Here is an 18,364-nt window from a genome sequence, read left to right as displayed (position 1 = left end):
ATTTATTTTATTTTATTTATTTATTGGGGTGACAGTTGTTAGTAAAATTGCATAGATTTCAGGTGTCCAATTCTGTATTACATCATCTATAAATCCCATTGTGTGTTCACCACCCAGAGTCAGTTCTCCTTCCATCACCATATGTTTGATCCCCCTTACCCTCATCTCCCACCCCCCACCCCCTTACCCTCTGGTAACCACATGAATTCATTTTAAAACCTGAGAATGGTGAAACTTTTCTCTTGGTTCTGGAAGCAGGCTTTTATCTTTTGACTTAGCAAACATACTTCTAAGAGTCAATCCTCAGATACACTGTCAACAATACAAAAGAGCATAGCACAGCTTAAGACCAATGATTCTCAAACTCGAGCGTGCTTTAGTGTCACCTGGAGAGCTTATGATGAAGATTTTTGGGCCAGAAATCTGAGTCTGATTCAGTAGGTCTGGGCTGAGGCCCAGTAATTTCCATTTCCAACAGAATTTTAGGTAGTGGTGGTGGTATTCTTGGTCCAACTCCGTAAGAATCACTGGTTAAGACACTGCAGTAAGAAGAGCAAAAGACCAGAAAGAACCAAAATACTCATCAAAGTCTGGTTGAAGAAATTATGATACCTCTGTACAGTAGAATTCTATGCAGCTGTTAAAAGGAATGTAGAAGATCTCTATATTCTGTTCTAGGATATTCCCCAGAGTATATTAATTATATTAAGTTATAAAAAAATCAAGTTGGTAGTTTATAGTACGTGATTTTTTGCTTAAAAAAATGAGTGAAAGAATTAAAATGTATGCACTTATATTTTCACGAAAATAAAAATACAAGTAAAAAAACAATAATATAATTCATTTCCTATAGAGGAAGAGAGGTAATAAAGGGCTGTAGACAAGGGAGGGAGCTGAACTTACATGAAAGTAACTTTTTTTTATACCTTTCCATAATTAAAACAATTAAATTTTTAAGATGTATTTTTTAGAAATACGAAACAACTGAAAGCAAGCTCAGGTGTACATAAAATTTGTTGCATAATCACATAGGTAAGTTACTGTGAGATATATCTTAGGTGTGGGAGACCAGACACAAAGAAAATCTTAAACTGCAGTCAATAGTCTTATTTTCAGCAATCATATTGGTGTGAAGAAACGTGATAGCAATATAAAATCAGAAAAGTTAAGGGACAGTCCTGCAATCTTAGTTTGAATTTGCTATCTATGCATACATTTATTTTTCTCCTTTAAAAAGAGACTTTTCTTGTTGTAACCATTGAAAAGCCCTAGAACCAGCTACCCCAGTAGCAGTGAGCACCACGAGTATGCAGGGCGTGGTATCTTACTACCATTTCCAATTAAAAGATATCAGTGCTCCTTGGAAAAGTATTATAGCTGATCCAATTCTGGGCAACAAAATATGCAAGATTTGCCTGAGACTGTTTCTGTGCCAGATAGCATGGGAGTAATCAGGTATTGCTGGGGCCACGGCCCAAAGACGGTTTACGACTTGAAGGAGCTCCCACTGTCCCGAAAGGGAACAATTTGAGTGGCCTAAAATAATTGCTTTTGATTTAAACATTTCAAGGATATAAACATCCATGAGTTGATAATGATACTTTAAAACAGAAAATTAGTTTTTAGGTACTGTATTAGTTTTCTGAGGCTGCTATAACAAATTACCACAAACTGGCTACCCTAAAACAATAGAAATTTCTTTTCTCACAGTTCTGGGGCCAGCTCCGAAGTGAAGATGTCAGCGGGGCTGCACCCTCTACAGAGCCTCTAGGGGACAAATCTGTTGTTTGTATTTTCTGGCTTCTGGTGACTTCTGACTTACTTGCTTTGTGGCCACATCACATCACTCCAGTCTCTGCCTGTTTTCACGTCACCTTCTCCGTGTCTGTCTTCTCTGTGTATCTAAGGACCCTTGTCACTGGATTTAGGACCGACTGGGATAATCCAGGATAATCTTCGCATCTCAAGATCCTTAAGTTACCACATCTGCCAAGACCCTTTTCCCAAATAACCTGTCATTCATAGGTTCTGGGGATTAGGAGACACGTAACTTTTTGGTGGCCACCATTCAGCCCTCTACAGGTACCTACTCATTCTGCAAATATACCAAGTTTCAATCTTGGCTGCGCCCCTTACTAGCTATGTGCCCTTTAGCAAGCTTATTAAATTTCCTTAATACATAAAATTTAGATAATCATCACATTCATGTGAATGCATATATTTAAAATTTATAAATACGTGGTAAAAAATCTTTTCATATTTTTATTTGTGTAGAAAAATACCAGTAAGGATGTCAACCCAACCATTTTATTTGGTTATCTCAGAGTGTAAAATTAGAGAAGTTTGGTGGGGGTAGAAATATATAACCCACCTTAGAGGGTCTTGATGAGAGTTCAGTGAAATCCTGTTCAAAAGAACCCAGCACAGATTGCTAGGCACATAGAAGATACGTAATTCTTGGTTGCTCTAATTAATAAAATTATGTGTCTTTGAAGACAGAGTAAGCCACTAAAAGTTTCTCAACATGTTTTTAAATCTTGTTTGCCGTTTATAGTTCTGAGCCTTTAATATTTAAAAGTCAGGACAAAGTTTAATAAAGTTTCGTAGAAATTATAAGACCATTAGAAGTTGGCATTAAGTCAGCTCTAGGAGATGTTCTTCCCTGGTGGGTCCTGGAATCTTCATGCTTTAGTTCACTTGGCTTTGAGATATGTTTATGGTTTTATTTGTTAGGGCTTTCCTGTAAGGGGAAGCATTCCAAACAGTTTCCCCTGGTAATTAGGATAGCTTTTTATCTCTTTTCTAGGCTGCAAAGTAGAATTTTTATGTTCTCTAATGGGGTTATTTTGGTTGGTTGGTTTTCTGTTTATTTTCAGGCAGTATATGAGGCAGGTGAGGAAATGTATATTCTCAGATTTATGCAAACTATTACAAAAGAAAATAAACATAGTTAAATATTAATAGTTTTTAAATATTTGCATTATGACATTTAAAAAAAATTGGTCAAATAAAAAGACAATAACAAGTGTTGGCAAGGATGTGTAGAAATTAGAAGTCTTATACATTCCTGGTGGAATTTTACAAATGGTTTGACCATTTTGGAAAACAGTTTAACAGTTTCTCAAAAAGTTAAACAGAGCTACTGTAAGACCCTGCAGTTCCACTTTAAATATGAATCCAGGAGAATTGAAAACATGTCCATCAAAAAATTCCACTAACTGTTGCTTTTCATATCATTATTCTTCATGGCCAAAAAGTGGAAACAACCCAATCAATGTCCGCCAGCTAAATGAAGAAGCAAAATGTGGCATATGCATACAATGGACTAGTATATGATGATAAAAAGGAGTGAAATATGGATACATGCTTAAAATGGATAAACCTTCAAAATATGCAAAGTAAAAAAAGCCAGTCACAAAAGAGCACATATTGTATGATTCCATTTATATGAAATGTTCAAATGCGTAGAGACAGAAAGTAGATTAGTGATTGCCTAGGACTACAAACACAGATTAGGGGAAAGAGGAATGAATGATAGCTAACTGGTATAGGGTTTTTTTGGTGGGTGATGAAGAGTGTGGTGATGCTTGCACAACTTTGCAAATATATTAAAAGCCATTGGATTTTATACATTAGGTGAATTGGCTGGTATATAAATTACATTCAGTAAAGCTGTTATTTAAAAAAAAATTGTTCAACATCTAACTGTAGAGGATATGGTTTCTTTTTGTTGCAACCATCTCAGAATTATCCAACTTTATTTTTGTATGATATATTACAAGCAACTTATTTAATATCACACTTACTATATGTCAGTTCTTTTCCACATATAAATCGTATCATAAGGGTTGGGATAGAAAGCTAAAGATGCTAGATAAGTCATCTTAATATTGTCTGCTCTTGTCCTCTTTAAGTGTTATCTACTGTGTATTCCTTTCTTAGGACATCTTAAGAGTCAATTGAAATGCTGTATTCCAAAACTTGTGTGTTCCAATGAACCATGCTTCTGCATTTTCATGTTAAGTAGCTATCTACCTACCAACATACTTTCTATGGTATCTTAAAGCTTTTTAGCCATACCACAGGATGCCATTTTGCTATCCAAGCCTTTTTAGTCCAACTACTATGAAAGAAGAAGTCATTAGTAAACACATACATACTCGTCAAAGTCATCACTAGCAGTAGTGATTATTATTTTTATTAAAAAGGGGTCTGAATCAGCAGTTTCTTTGTCTCTTATCATAAATAATACACCGTTGCATTTTATAGAAGATGAAGAGCAATTGCTCTCGATTAGGAGACGTATAGGTCCTAAATGGGAAGACCCTCATTCACATAAGACTAAGGTTCAGCTAAGCTCTGGGGTAGGAAACAGCTAGTGATGAAGCAGAGAGTGGTTACGTTTTGTCGCCTACGTTGCTTCTGTTGGAGAAATCCTCATGGTGCCCTCTCACACTAGCAAGCCTAAAACTATTGATTTCAGAGATGAAGGAATATACGTATTCAAGCTATGGTAGAGTTTTTGAGGTGGAATGGCTTTATTGCCTTCATTTTAAAGTTAGGCAAAACTGGGACCTGTGCTCTCAGTGTGGGGTTCTACTGAATCATGTCCTTTGAATTTACCTTGGGAACATACATACTGGCCAGTGGACTCTAGAATCTTTTCTAAGTTTTATCTAATTTCATGACTAACGGTTTATATTCTGCTTCCTGCTTCTTCAATCAATTCTATTGAAAAATTTAAGAATGAAAAGTAATGAATACTAACACCCATGCCTTCCCCATCCTATCATCCTTCACTAGAGCTTTCTGAGGAAATAAACTGAAAAGGGAGGCTGTTTGCCGTAGAACTCCAAAAAGAAGATCCTTCCCAAAAGTGTTTGGTCACAGTTCTTAATACAGGTAGCAGCATATGATTGGGGAAGGAATGGTGCTAGATGTCAACTCTGATAACAAAATTTTTCATTGTCATTTTTTCCCCTCCTAGTATCGTCTAGACTGTCACAGCCATCCTCTCCCCAGTCAGGCTGCCCATCACCCACCATTCCAGCAGGTAAAGTCATTTCTCCATCACAGAAGCACAGCAAGAAGGCACTAAAGCAGGTAATCAAACTAGTCTGTTTATCAGAAGTATAATCTCCTACGTTAAAAATGCATGACTCTGACAGCTGTTGAAAATTTCTTGAAAGGACATTATGTCCTTTTAAGGAGAAATTTCATGCAGTTTCCCAATTTGGATTTAATAATTTATGTACCTCCAAGTTATAGGTTTGTGGTAGATTCTCTTTATCATATTTTAATTTGTTCCTAATTTGCTAAGAGATTGTTTGTTTTTTAAATTATGAATAGGTGTTGAATTTTCCAAGTTTGTTTTCATTCAGCATTTATTGAGATGATCAAAAAGCTTTTCTCTTTAAAGCTACAGAATTCCATGGTTAGATTTTCTAATGTTAATCTATAGTTAGGTCTCTAAAATAAACTACATATTTTTAAACATGTATGGAATTTTCTTTTTCAAGAGTTTCAGCTTGGATTTTTCTGTTTGTTTGTTTTTTTTCTTCTTCATTTTTAATACTATCCATGTACAATTTTGGAATCAGGATTGTTCCAGCATCGTAAAATAAATTGTGTAGCTCTATATTTGTCTAGATTCTTGGAAAAATTTGTAGAAATTATCTTTTCCTTGAAAGTTCTGTAAATCTCACTTTTTAAAATTGTTTTCCTAGCACTTCACTTTTGTTTTATCTACTTTTACTGGTTTCTTTTGATTTTCTGCTTTTTGAGCCAATTTTGGAAGTTTAGTTTACTTAGAAAATGATCTACTAAACCCAATTTTTTTTCCAAATATTGGTATAAAGTTGTACATAGTATTCTTTTAAGTCTTTTTTGTCTCCAGTGTTATTCATTTATAATGTATCATCTTCTTTCCTGTTGCTACTTGCTAATGGTTTGCTATTTTATTGAACTTTTCAAATAATTAGCTTTTGATTTTTTTGAAATGCAAATGGTCAGTAAATATAAACTCACTAGTAATTAAGGAAACATTAAATAATAGACTACTTTTATCCTCAAATTAGTGTAAAAATCTTAATTATATCAAGCACTGGCAAGTGTGTGGTAAGTGGATACTGGTAGTTTGCTGGTGGAATATAAATTGTTACTTTGGGGAGAAATTTTGTAACATCTATTAAAATTTTAAATGCCCAGACCCCACAACTAAGCATTTGAACATTTTGTAACTAATGTTAGAAAAACATATATAAATACACAGAAAAATATTTGCATTGAAGTTTATAATAGCAAAAATTTGCAAGTAGCCTATATATATCAGTTAGGGAACTCCTTACTAAACAATGGCATATTCAAATGCTGGACAACTATACAAATTTTATATAAAAGTTTACTTTATAAAAAGGTTGTTCTATATGTATAGACATGGAAATATCACACTATAACGTTGAATTGGTAAAATTAAGTTGTATTATGACATGTAGAGCATTCATACCATTAATAAAAAATATACATACTTATAAGACAATATTATATTTTTAATATAAACATGAATATGTATATACAAAATACACATAAGTGTAAAAAAAAGCTTATTAAGGACCAATAAGTTTTAACTTCTAAGGATTGGAGACCAAGACTGAGTGGTGGTCAAATGAGAGTTTAGCTTTATATTTGATTTAAATGGTAGAATGTATTCATGTATTATCTAATTAAAAATTTAAAAATTATGTAGGTCTTAAAATATTTAAACCAAAAGTGCTTTTTTAAAGAGATGTCTAGCAATTTGATAACATTAATTACTGCCTGCCTTGGTATCCTGTAGCACTTATATTTCTGTAAGCTTTTTGAAAGATTTTAAGAAGTATAAGATGCTTCTTTTCCACAGAGAAAAGGCAAGTATTTTCTTGAACCTTGTTAGCTAATTCATGACATGCATACCACTCCTGTATTATACTCCTGTAATTCCAGGAGTCAAATGTTGTATTTTCTTTAGGGAACACCAGTATAGAAAATTGTATAAATTATTAGTATGTAAAGTAAGGCCTTGTCTCCACTGTGTTTTTCATAGTTTTATTAGGTGAGGAAAATTACTTCAATCTAAGTTATCCTTTACCACAGTGAAGGCTTATTGTTGTTTTTAAATTTTAAAATAAAATTAGGAATAGGGTTTATAAAACACTGAGGGAGGGAAAACAGTATGTACAATTCTTAAATAGAGAGGCTATAAGTTATTCTGTTTGCATCATGTGTCTGAATTTACATGATCACAGCAAAAATAGGTGAAATCAAATGGTTCTGTGGAAATTTTGCGTTAACTCAGGATGACCTGGATACTGGGAGTAACAAGGAATATATATTATATTAGTGGCTGCTACCAGGAAGCCCATGAACATTTTCTGTTTGGATTGTAAAGAATGAGAGAGAAGCTATAATCGATGATCAGACAACATTGACATTTTTTTACACACTGTGCTTCTGCCTCTCCCATTATACATGTTGTAGGGAATGTGAGCCAGGCACCTGACTGTCTCACTTCTTTTCTTCATGAACCTCTTACATGAAGGAGATCAGATGTTCTCACTGTGCTTTTACAGCAGAGCCAGAGATACGTATGAATGTGAAGCACGAGAAAACTAGACTGTGAAGCATCATGGGAAACAAGTAGCCAGTTATTTCTGCACAATGGTCTTGAAGGTTGAAGCTTACACTGACCATTTAGCAAGGTCCTAGATTTTCAACTTTTTCCTGAAATGTAGCTTCACTTTCTCAGTTTCTTTGTCTTTTTCCCCCCTTAAACTTTGAGTTAAAAAGTTGCCTTCGTGTATCTTCATGATTAAAATCTGGGATGTTATTTGTCTTTCTGTTCATTCTAAATAGTTTAGTATAGTGTATTCTGTAAACTAAGAACATCACAGTAATAAAAATATTCTGAAATAGTCAGAAGGAACCACATTATTCTTAGAACCAGTATTTGCTAATCTTACTTCCCTTCTATTTACTGCATTGCTGTAAATTGGTGAGATTTGATCATTGGGCCAAATCTTACACAAGCTCAAACTCAAGTAGTTATTTACAACCTTTTGTTCAAATGTAACACCTCTAAAACATGCATAAGCTAAAAATTTACATTTCTGCATAGAGTTGATGCAAACGGGACTCTTCTTAGTTCAGCGTCTAAAATTAATTCTATGTTTAGAAATGACCGAAAACATTGAATTCTATGCTACTACAAGTATGAGAAGTCCGTGGCTTACTGGTGATTTTTAAGTTCTAAAAAATGTTAATGACTGTTTTTCATATTTTATAAAGGAATATTGCTGGCAAAAATATCCAAACTCTTAAGGATCATTGAGGCCTTGTGTTTAATTGCTTTAATATAGGTTGTTTACTTTGTTAGATTTCAAAGAAACTGGATGATCAGCATGCTCTTTGCCACTTAAAAAGAAGTCATTTTTTTGTTATTTTTAAAAACTGATTTGTTTCGTTTCTTATAATCAGTTTTCTCTTTATAGGCTCTAAAACAGCAACAGCAGAAGAAGCAGCAGCAGCAATGCAGGCCAACCATGTCCATCTCCTCCAGTCAGCATCTCTCTCTGAAGACTGTCAAAGCAGCCAGTGACTCTGTAACTGTCAAACCTGGTAGGCAGACTGGGTATCTTTTCACTGGAAGTTTTTTTACAGTATTTTTGTGTTGGCTTTCCAATTTTTATTCTATATAATTTCTTTTTCAATTATTATATTTACTTACATAATCCTTGTACTGCCAAATTATCAATATAAATCCTTCCAGAGTAAATGGAAAATATGTACAAGGATAATCATGCAGTTATTAAAAAATACATCAGTGGGATTTGTGAGATCAATGACTAACTTCCAGGATGTCTTATCTAATACTTGGAAGTATCTAATCAGTAACCTCAGAAAGCTGATGTTTCCAAAAGATGCTCAAAGTGAACTTTTCACCAATTACCTTCTTTAAAAATAAAAGGTTTTCGGGGTGGCCGGTTAGCTCAGTTGGTTAGAGCGTGGTGCTGATAACACCAAGGTTGCCGGTTCAATCCTGGCACAGGCCACTGTGAGCCGCGCCCTTCTTAAAAATAAATAAATAAATAAATAAATGTTTTTCTTAGAATATGTGTTACTTGTGAGTTTCCATTGGACATATGTACAGACCTTTGGATTTTTGTTGTTGTAGTTGCTTGTTTTGTTTTTTACCTAAACTGCTCTAGATACAGTTTGTGTTTTATTACACAATTCATTTTGATACCAGCTGATTGTATGGGCCTGCCAGATTTAAATTGTGTCTGGAAGAACTTTGCATTTTTGTTCAGAAGGAAATTTACCACCAGAAGCAAATAATGTGCTAGAAGGAAGGAAGGGATTTTATTTTACTTTTTGAGTCTTAATTCTCAGTCTTAAAGCACATTTGCAAGGTCACATTGCTTCATACGTGACTCCGTTTAGTTAGTGTTCAATGACTTGATTGATTTCTATCTATAAACTCAATGTCACCAGTCTTTTATATAATTTTCCCCTAGCAATATGGGAAGGAAAACAATCAGATGGACAATCAAGCAGCTCTCAGAACTCAAACTCAAGCTTTTCTTCAGTTAAAGTGGAAAATCCTTTGCTAGGCTCGGGGAAGAAGTCATTCCAAAGGTCTGACAGACTACACACAAGTAAGTTAATTACAAAGACTTCAATTCTCATGCCTTAATTTAGCAACTCTATGTCTGAAATTCATCAGCTGCCTGGCTTAATTGTTACTTCCTGTTCACCTATGAGGTCTTGACTATCTTCCTGCTCTGCTCTTATCAAACTCTATTTCACAGTAAGATCTGTTATCAGCCATTTTGTGGTTTATTTCTTTTCCTGACAGTAGGTTGCTTTGTCCAGCATTATTTACATTTCATTTCTTACTGTGTACAGAAAGGTAGAAGGGCTTATCATTAAACATGGTAACTGAATCTTTTCCTGCTCCATATGAATCCCACTAAAATGAGAATATTGAAACACAAAAGAGCAAATCTTACAAGGGTGAAAAAAACAAAGGAAACAGCAGATGGGCAGGCAATGTCAACAATTTTGAAAGATGAAAACTAGATGGAGTTTTTCTCAGAGCTAAGGAGCAGATGCCAGTAATAAGCAAGCTAGCTAAGGCTGCAGAATACCAGAAAGTTTCCAGAATTGGTGATATTATGTATCATAGAGAACGTAAGGCATAGGGTTGAAAAGAAGAACCTTCTCTTGAAAGTTAGTAAGAAGCATTTTGATGGCTTACTTTAGAAGGAGACAGGAAGATTATTTTGAAATAAAATAAAACCATACAGATTTCAAATTCAGAGAAACCACGCGTGTAGCTGAGGGCAGGCAATGAGGCAATGTACTGAAATTAGGGAAATCAAGTAGAATACAAATACTGAACAGTGATTCATTCTCCTGCTTGGCTTCCAGGATGCTAGTAGTGAGGCATATTTGTACCGCCACCACTGCCTTCCTCCTCCCTACCTGTGCTCCAGCAGGAGATTGGTGGATTGAGACCTAAAGAAATTGAATAACTTCAAAAAAGGCTGCAGGCAAATTTATAGATTACTAGCTAAACAGAGATCATCTTAATCACACTTCTTGGAGCTTATCAGTCTATAAGACCCACCCATGCACCCAAAATTTCCAGTCAGCTTTTTTAACTGCCTGTGTTTTACTCATGATTACTAAGGATCACCTTGGAAGAAAACCTCCATCATGAGAGACAAAATCTAAAATACAGACTCAGAAGAAGCAGAGACAATTCAGTGAGAAAAACATACGTGAGAAAATTTAAAACAAATAACTTTTAAAACTATAATATGCACAGAAGGAAATAAAAGATGAGATTGCACCCATGAAAGAACAGAATGCTATTTTAAAAATCAGAAAACAGAACTCTAGGATATTAAATACCATGTAGCAATAATAAAAATTTGTAACAGAAATACAAAAAGTTAAAGGTGAAGAAATTTCCCAGAGCATAGGTCAAAGGAGAATTTCAAAAAGAGAGAGAAGGTAAGAACATTGGAGCACCAATCTAGGCTGTTCAATGTCTTAAATAGTAGGACTATCAGAAATAAAAAGAGTAATTGAATATTTCTGTTTTATAGCATGATAAGGTAATTGATAATGTAAATGTTAAATAATATAAGAAAATTTCCATAAAATCGAAGGCTACAGATTTCAGACTGAAAGTACATAATTGGTGTTAAGAAACATGAATAAACTCATGTGTGTATGTGTATATATGCACACATATACATACATACATACATACATACATATGTAAATATATACACACATACATAAATACATATATAAATATATATGTGTGTGTGTGTGTGTGTGTGTGTGTGTGTGTACACACACATACATATATAAATATTCCAGACCCTTCCAAACTATTAGGTTTGAGACTAGAACTCATAATATTTTCAGACAACTTTCTGGTTTGATTCTAGGTGGGATTATAAATTGTTGTATTTTTCTTAGAGACAGTGTCTGCCATACACTGAATATGCTCTTTGATGATCAGTTCCACTGTCAAAGATTAAAAATATTCATTTATTAAACAAATACTTGTAGAAGGTGCACTAATGTGCCAGGCACAGGTTTAGGACCTAAGAGACATGGTGATGAACAGAGTTTCTTCCTTTTGGAGCCTATATTAAATTTCGATTCAGTTAAAGTCACAATTTTAGTCTCGTCCTTCAGTTAAAGTAGAAATGTGGATGTACAAAATCAAGCAATTATGTACTGAGATTTTCAGCTTTCATACAAAACTAGGAAAAATTAACTATTAAAAAAAGAAGGCAAGGGCTGGCCCGGTGGCTCAGGCAGTTAGAGCTCCATGCTCCTAACTCTGAAGGCTGCCAGTTCAATTCCCACATGGGCCAGTGGGCTCAACCACAAAGTTGCTGGTTCAAGTCCCACAGGGGATGGTGGGCTGCGCCCCCTGCAACTAGCAATGGCAACTGGACCTGGAGCTGAGCTGCGCCCTCCACAACTAAGACTAAAAGGACAACAACTTGAAGCTGAACGGCACCCTCCACAACTAAGATTGAAAGGACAACAACTTGGGAAAAAAAAAAAAAGTCCTGGAAGTACACACTGTTCCCCAATAAAGTCCTGTTCCCCTTCCCCAATAAAAATCTAAAAAAAAAAAAGGCATGCCGTATTTAAGTTTGACTTAATGGCCAAAAAGTAAATGAAAGTTCACTTGCTTTCATACAGATAAGCATTAAAGGAAACAATATGGGCATTTTTACAACATTTTGCTACAATGAGTAGTTTCAAAACATAAGGAAGAAGCTGTACATTTCTGGTAAAACATAAGTGATAAAGCTAAATTAGCTAATTTACGTCAAATTATTTTAGTTAACATTGGTATAATTTGTTTTAACTTCAATAAAATCAATAGTATGTCATATATTTTTACATCCCAGATTCAGTCAGAAGGGTAAACATAGCTCAGATTCCAAGTATAATATAAAATAAGGCAACCCAAACTGGAAAAAAGGTAAGGTTAACTTTACCAAAATTAGAGGACTTAAGCTTTAAATTCTAAAAAATGAGCCTCTTTGAAGCGTGTAAAAGTATCTTCAGGGCACTATTTGATCATAATAATTTACAACTGCTTCTCAGTTTCACTTAAGTTAACATTTAACTAAGTTTGATTCAGATGTGAAGGTACACCATAATTGCAAAAATACTAAAAACTATTCACGGAATGCTGACACTCCCATGCTGTCAGTTATGTGGCAAAGGGAAACCAGGAGGTTGCTTTTGGGCCTATAGAGCCATTGCAGCATTGTTCATACAAATAAAAAACTGGTGACCACCTATGTGCTTATCACTGGGAGTCCAGTAAGTGAATCATGGTTCATACTTGGAATATGGTGCAACTTTTTTAAGATAAAGAGGTGGATTTGTAGGTGATAGGTTGGAAAGATGATCAAGATATTCAGTGAAAGAAAAAACAATACGATTAGTGTGTATATCGTGATTTCATTTTTTCAAATAAAAAAATGCCATTTTTTGATATGTATAAGGATATGAAGCCAGGATTTAAATGCAGAAACCTTTACTTTTCATTTTATATATTTTGTTATTATTCCAATAGGGACCACCTTTATCTTTTAGGTATTGTTTTTATTATCATTTGGTTTGAAAAGTGTAAAAATTTTTTTTCTTGTGATTTCTCCTTTGTCCCAGAAGTTATTTTGAAGTTTTCTTTTAAAATATCCACATATATAGGCATTTTTGTGTTATTGTTGAACTTTTAAATACCTTAAGATCAGAGATCATGTACTATATGATACCTGTGCCTGTATATAGAGGGTGCCAGAAAAAAATGTATACATATTTTAAGAAAGGAAAAATCTATTAAAATTATAATACAATGAATGATGCTAGCATTCATTTGATCATCGCCATCTTTTGAGCAAATGTCCTTCTACATACACATTGCTACCGTAATTCAATTCAACTTCAAAAAGTGATACATAGATAACATCTCTTAAAATGTGTACATTTTTTTGGCAACCCTGGTAGTGTAGGAGAAATAGCAGATTCTGAAGCCACATGTCTGGGTTCAAATTCCCTCACTTGAACTTAATAGTGTAATGTTGAGCAAGTTACTTACCATACCTGGACATCACTTTCTTTATCCTTGAAATGGTTTCCTACTTCATTGGGTTGTGTGAAAAATAATTGAGTTAGTAAATGGCAGTGTTTAGCACCTGGCGCTCAGAAAGCCCTATATAAGTGTTTACTGCTGCTGTTATTGATCATTGTTGTCTTTACTACTAATTTAAATTTACTGAGATCTTTTTTTGGAATCATAGTAATGAATTTTATAAGTTTGCTCTAGTTGTAAAACACAAAATTCTGTGTTTATTGAATCAAACTTGTCAATCTGAAAAGTAGATCAGCTTTTTATCTTCTTTTTTGGGCTGCTTTTGGTATACTTGATTTATTAATAATTGAGAGAGATGGGTTGAAATTTCCTAATAGTGTCTTTGTCCTGTTCTCCCTGTTCTGTCAGTTTTTATTTCACATATTTTGAAACTATATTATGTTAGATATTTTCATGTTTAAAATCTTCCTGGTGGATTGAACGCTTTGTCATTATTTACCTTCTTAATCAATGAATAGGTTTTTTACTTAAAGTGGCTTTCATTTGATATTAATAGTGATGCACAAGCTTTCCTATTGGTAGTTTTTGCCTGGTATATCTTTGTTCATTTGTGGGTCCTTGTGCTTTTGGTATATCTCTTTACAGAGCATATAACTAGCTGAATTAAAAAATTTTTAATTTAACATGACAATCTCTTTTATTTGGTGAGTTTTATCCACTTAAATTTATTGTAATTGTTAAACTACTTGAACTAATTTCTACAGTCTTGTTATTTGTTGATTTTTGTCTTGCTTGTTTTTCTTGTTTCTTTTTTTTTTCCAGTTAAATTTTTTTTCTTTTTACTTGACTGAGCTTTTTTGGTATGTCCATTTTAATTACCTTTTCCTTTTTTCTCTCTGATGAGTTTGGTATACATTCTATTCCTATTCTTTTATTATTTTTTTAAATTTTATTGCAGAATATTGGGGAACAGTGTGTTTTTCTAAGGCCCATCAGCTCCAAGTCATTGTCCTTCAATCTAGTTGTGGAGGGCGCAGCTCAGCTTCAAGTCCAGTTGTTGTTTTCAATCTTTAGTGGCAGAGGGCACAGCCCACCATCCCATGTGGGAATTGAACTAGCAACCTTGTTGAGAGCTTGTGCTCTAACCAACTGAGCTGTCCGGCCGCCCCTATTCCCGTTCTTTTAAAGTTGATTCTTTAGATGGTACCATGCATGTTTAATTCTTAAAAGTAACTCTCACCCCAGTTTTAATGATTTGTAATGTACATGTAACATTGTATTAGTTTTAAGTGTACATACGATAATTTGATATATATGTATATGTTGTGAAAATATCACCACAATAAATTTAGTTAACATTCATCACCTCACATAAACAAATTTTTTTCCTAATGCTGAGAACTTTTAAGATCTACTCTCTTAGCAAAAAAGTAACCATCTTGATTTTTCTCCGGAAAAACAGGAGTACTTGATAACAATTTAGCACTGATCTTTTCCGGACTTAAATAATATTGTCTGACATTTTTGTTCTTTGTTTTTAATCTCACAAATCAGACACTACAATACTATTGTTTTATACAATGTTGATGTAGATTTATCTACCTTTCTCCATTATATTCCAGCCCATCTTTCTGTAATGATTTTTTTCCCCTGTATTATAATTTTTAAAGAACTTTATTTAGAGCCGGTCTCTTGGTAGTAAATGCTCTCAGTTTTTGCTTATCTCTATAGAAGTCTTTGTTTCATGTTCATGTTTGAAGGAGAATTTGGTATACATATCATTAGTAGTTGATGGTTATTTTCTCTCAACATTTTATAATTATTCTTGATTTGTTTATTATATAATTTGTTCTGGATTTCCTTGTTGTTCAGAAGTTTGCTGTTATTTTGTGTTCCTTTTAATGAAATCTTTCCATATGGATGCTTTCAAGCTATTATCTCGGTCTTTCATAAGCAGTTTTACTAATCTAGGTCTAAGCATGCATTTCTTTTTGTCTTGCTTGGACTATGTTATGCTTCTACATCTTTAGGTTTGTAATTTTCATCAGTTCTGGTAAACGTAGTACTATCAATTCTTTAAATATACCCTTTTCCCATCCTCTTTTTTTTTTTTTCCTCCTCCTGGGTCTTCAATCAAGCATATATTAAACCTTCTCATTCTATGATTCATGTTTCTGCTTAAGCTCTCAAAATATTTAATCTTATCTGTCTCTCCTATATTCTGGATAAATTGTTTGGCTGTTCTAGGTTAAAATCCCTCCTTTCACAGTGTGTAAACTGCTCTTTAATCCATTCATAGTATCTGATTTCAACAATTTTTATTCTACATTTGTAGAAGTCTCATTTTTTTTCGTCTTTGTGTTTATTCCTAATTTTCCTTGTCTTTATGATTACACTTTATTTCTTTAATCATTTTATACATAACTATTCTGTTTTCTATATATGTGACAGTTTCAGTGATAGCAGTAGTTCTAGGTCTTAATCTTTTCTTTCTGGTCTGTTGACTCTGTCATGGTGGCATGCCTTCTAGTTTGTCAGGGTAATCTTTGTGAGATAGTGCTGGATTTTAATTTGTAGGCATTCTATGGGTTTAATTTAAGGGAAATTCTTTCCTCTTAAGAGAGGTTACTTTTGTTTGTACTTTTTGTTTGGCCTGAAGCCAGAGGTTATCAACATCCAGGATTGTGTCGCTTTGTGCAAATATTTATAAATGTAGAATTTCTGGGTCCTAGATTCCTATGCACGTTAGAATTTTCCTGTATATTGTTAAATTTTCCTCTAATAAGAGTATATTAATTTATACTGCCCCACCCGCGGTATTTGAAAGTTGTTTTTGCTTTTTCCCTACATAGTCCCATCACTATATTGCAATATTTGCCATTTTGATAGACAAAAAAATGATCATTGGTTTAACTGGTATTTCTTTAAATATTAACACATAAGTTTCTGTTATGGTTAGTCAACTATGAATTGCCTATTAATTCCCTTTGCTCATTTTTTTCCTTGGTGATATTTGTCTTTTCCATATTGATTTATAAATTCACTTCTAATATGAAGAATAGTGATCTTTTTCTTGTGGCTTGCAAATATTTTTTCCAAGTTAGTCTTCTATTTTTATATATATTTTTTCCATTTACATTTTAAACCTTTGTGTACTCAAATCTGTCAGTCTTTTGAAAGACTTTAACCTTCTGATTATGAACAGATTTCCTGAAACTGTTAAGCTATTCAGTCATAACATTTTTAGGTAATGCAAATTAAGATTGATGAAAAAAGTTCTCATGGGAAGAGAAACAGGGTCTCAGTATGATATATATTTGAGTTTTTCTATTTTTTTTCAGTCAAATTTTGTGTATGTGTCATTTATCATAAACTTCCTCAATTCTATTTGGGAAATAATCAAGTCTCAGATACAAAATGAACTTTTAGTGTTTCAAATACTTCACATTCACAGACCTTGTTCTATTTTTGCACAGAAGCTAAAGTGTATTCTTTTATCCTTTATGAATGAACAAAACTTGCTTTGTTAGTCTTAGAAGAAATTTCTAAGAATCTTAAGTGTTACCTTCTTCACAATGTGATGTTTAAAGTACTTATAACTGTGGGTTTTTTTGCCGTACAGAGCAAGCTGTACTTTAGATAGAAACAGGAATGTGAAGGAAGCTTAAATAATTCTCTTTCATATTTTTATAGGGCAGATGAAAAGGACGAAATGTGCTGAAATTGATGTTGAGACACCAGACTCCATTCTGGTTAATACAAATCTTCGAGCACTGATCAACAAACACACCTTTTCAGTTCTTCCTGGAGATTGCCAACAGCGACTGCTTTTACTACTTCCAGAGGTGGATCGACAGGTACGGGATTTCAAGCACAAGTATTTTTATAACCCTTCTGAAGCTGCTTTCACTCACCCCCTTTAGAACTCCTTAACACTTTTTAAATAGCTTTTTATGTGTACCTATAAAGAAGTGGTATCAAAGGTAATACATAAGAAATAAGAATATTTTTATGTAAGTGTTCTTAATAGGTGCCCTATAAGGCTTATAAAGGAAAAAAATTCTTGTCAGAATGTCAAGACTAGACTAAAATTGTCTAGCTGTCATAGTAGATATAGGTATCCACAGTGTAAATATAGTTAGGTGGAAGAGTTATTTAAGACATTAAAAAGGGGTTTTAGAATGGAGTTTTTTGAGGTGATTTAGAATGCTATTTTCGTTCTTTGGTTAAATATTGCTTTCATAATAACTTAAAAAATTGAGTATAAGTTATACTCTTTTTTTAAAAAACAGGTAGCTAGAAGAAATACCAAAGGTTTGGGAAGAATCTAGGCAGGGACCAGAGAGATTTTGGCTTGGTCAGGAGTAAGATAAAGGTATGAGACTTAGGCTTTCATCAAGGAAAGAGTGACTAGCAAGTGCCCCCACCCCCGCGCCCCGATTTTCTGTTTCCTCCTCTGCAAGAGGAAGGTAGGACCATTGTGATTTTCTAAGGTTTATTCAATTCTGAGATTTTTTTCTTTATTCTTTGTTATTTCCAAAAACCTACTATGTTCTAAGTAATCTGATAGCCTCCCCTCCATCCACCTTTCTCATCCTAGAAACTACATTAGAGAGAGTTGTTTTTCCTAGTTTACAGTAAGAGTACTAAATATATTCCCTAGTTTATGGTAAGATTAATGGAGAA

At 33.7% G+C, this 18,364-nt stretch overlaps 1 protein-coding gene and 1 non-coding gene across 5 annotated transcripts in view; both read left to right on the top strand.

Annotated features, from left to right (window-relative positions):
- Window positions 1-18,364, top strand: part of ASXL2 (ASXL transcriptional regulator 2) — a 122,108-nt gene that overhangs the window by 79,941 nt on the left and 23,803 nt on the right. For all 4 annotated transcript variants that reach the window (XM_019712756.2, XM_074331791.1, XM_019712757.2 and 1 more), the window contains 4 exons: window positions 4,988-5,103; window positions 8,526-8,652; window positions 9,552-9,692; window positions 17,372-17,535. In XM_019712756.2, the coding sequence (XP_019568315.2) occupies window positions 4,988-5,103; window positions 8,526-8,652; window positions 9,552-9,692; window positions 17,372-17,535 (548 nt within the window). The remainder of the gene's footprint in view (window positions 1-4,987; window positions 5,104-8,525; window positions 8,653-9,551; window positions 9,693-17,371; window positions 17,536-18,364) is intronic.
- On the top strand, window positions 9,013-9,086 carry TRNAI-GAU (transfer RNA isoleucine (anticodon GAU)). The gene has a single exon. It is a non-coding gene; the product is annotated as a tRNA-Ile (tRNA).

Source organism: Rhinolophus sinicus, linkage group LG05 (assembly GCF_036562045.2).
Source record: "Rhinolophus sinicus isolate RSC01 linkage group LG05, ASM3656204v1, whole genome shotgun sequence".
In the NCBI taxonomy this organism is placed as follows: domain Eukaryota; kingdom Metazoa; phylum Chordata; class Mammalia; order Chiroptera; family Rhinolophidae; genus Rhinolophus; species Rhinolophus sinicus.
Note: the sequence above shows the minus strand (reverse complement) of the source record. Positions and strands in the feature narration are given on the sequence as shown.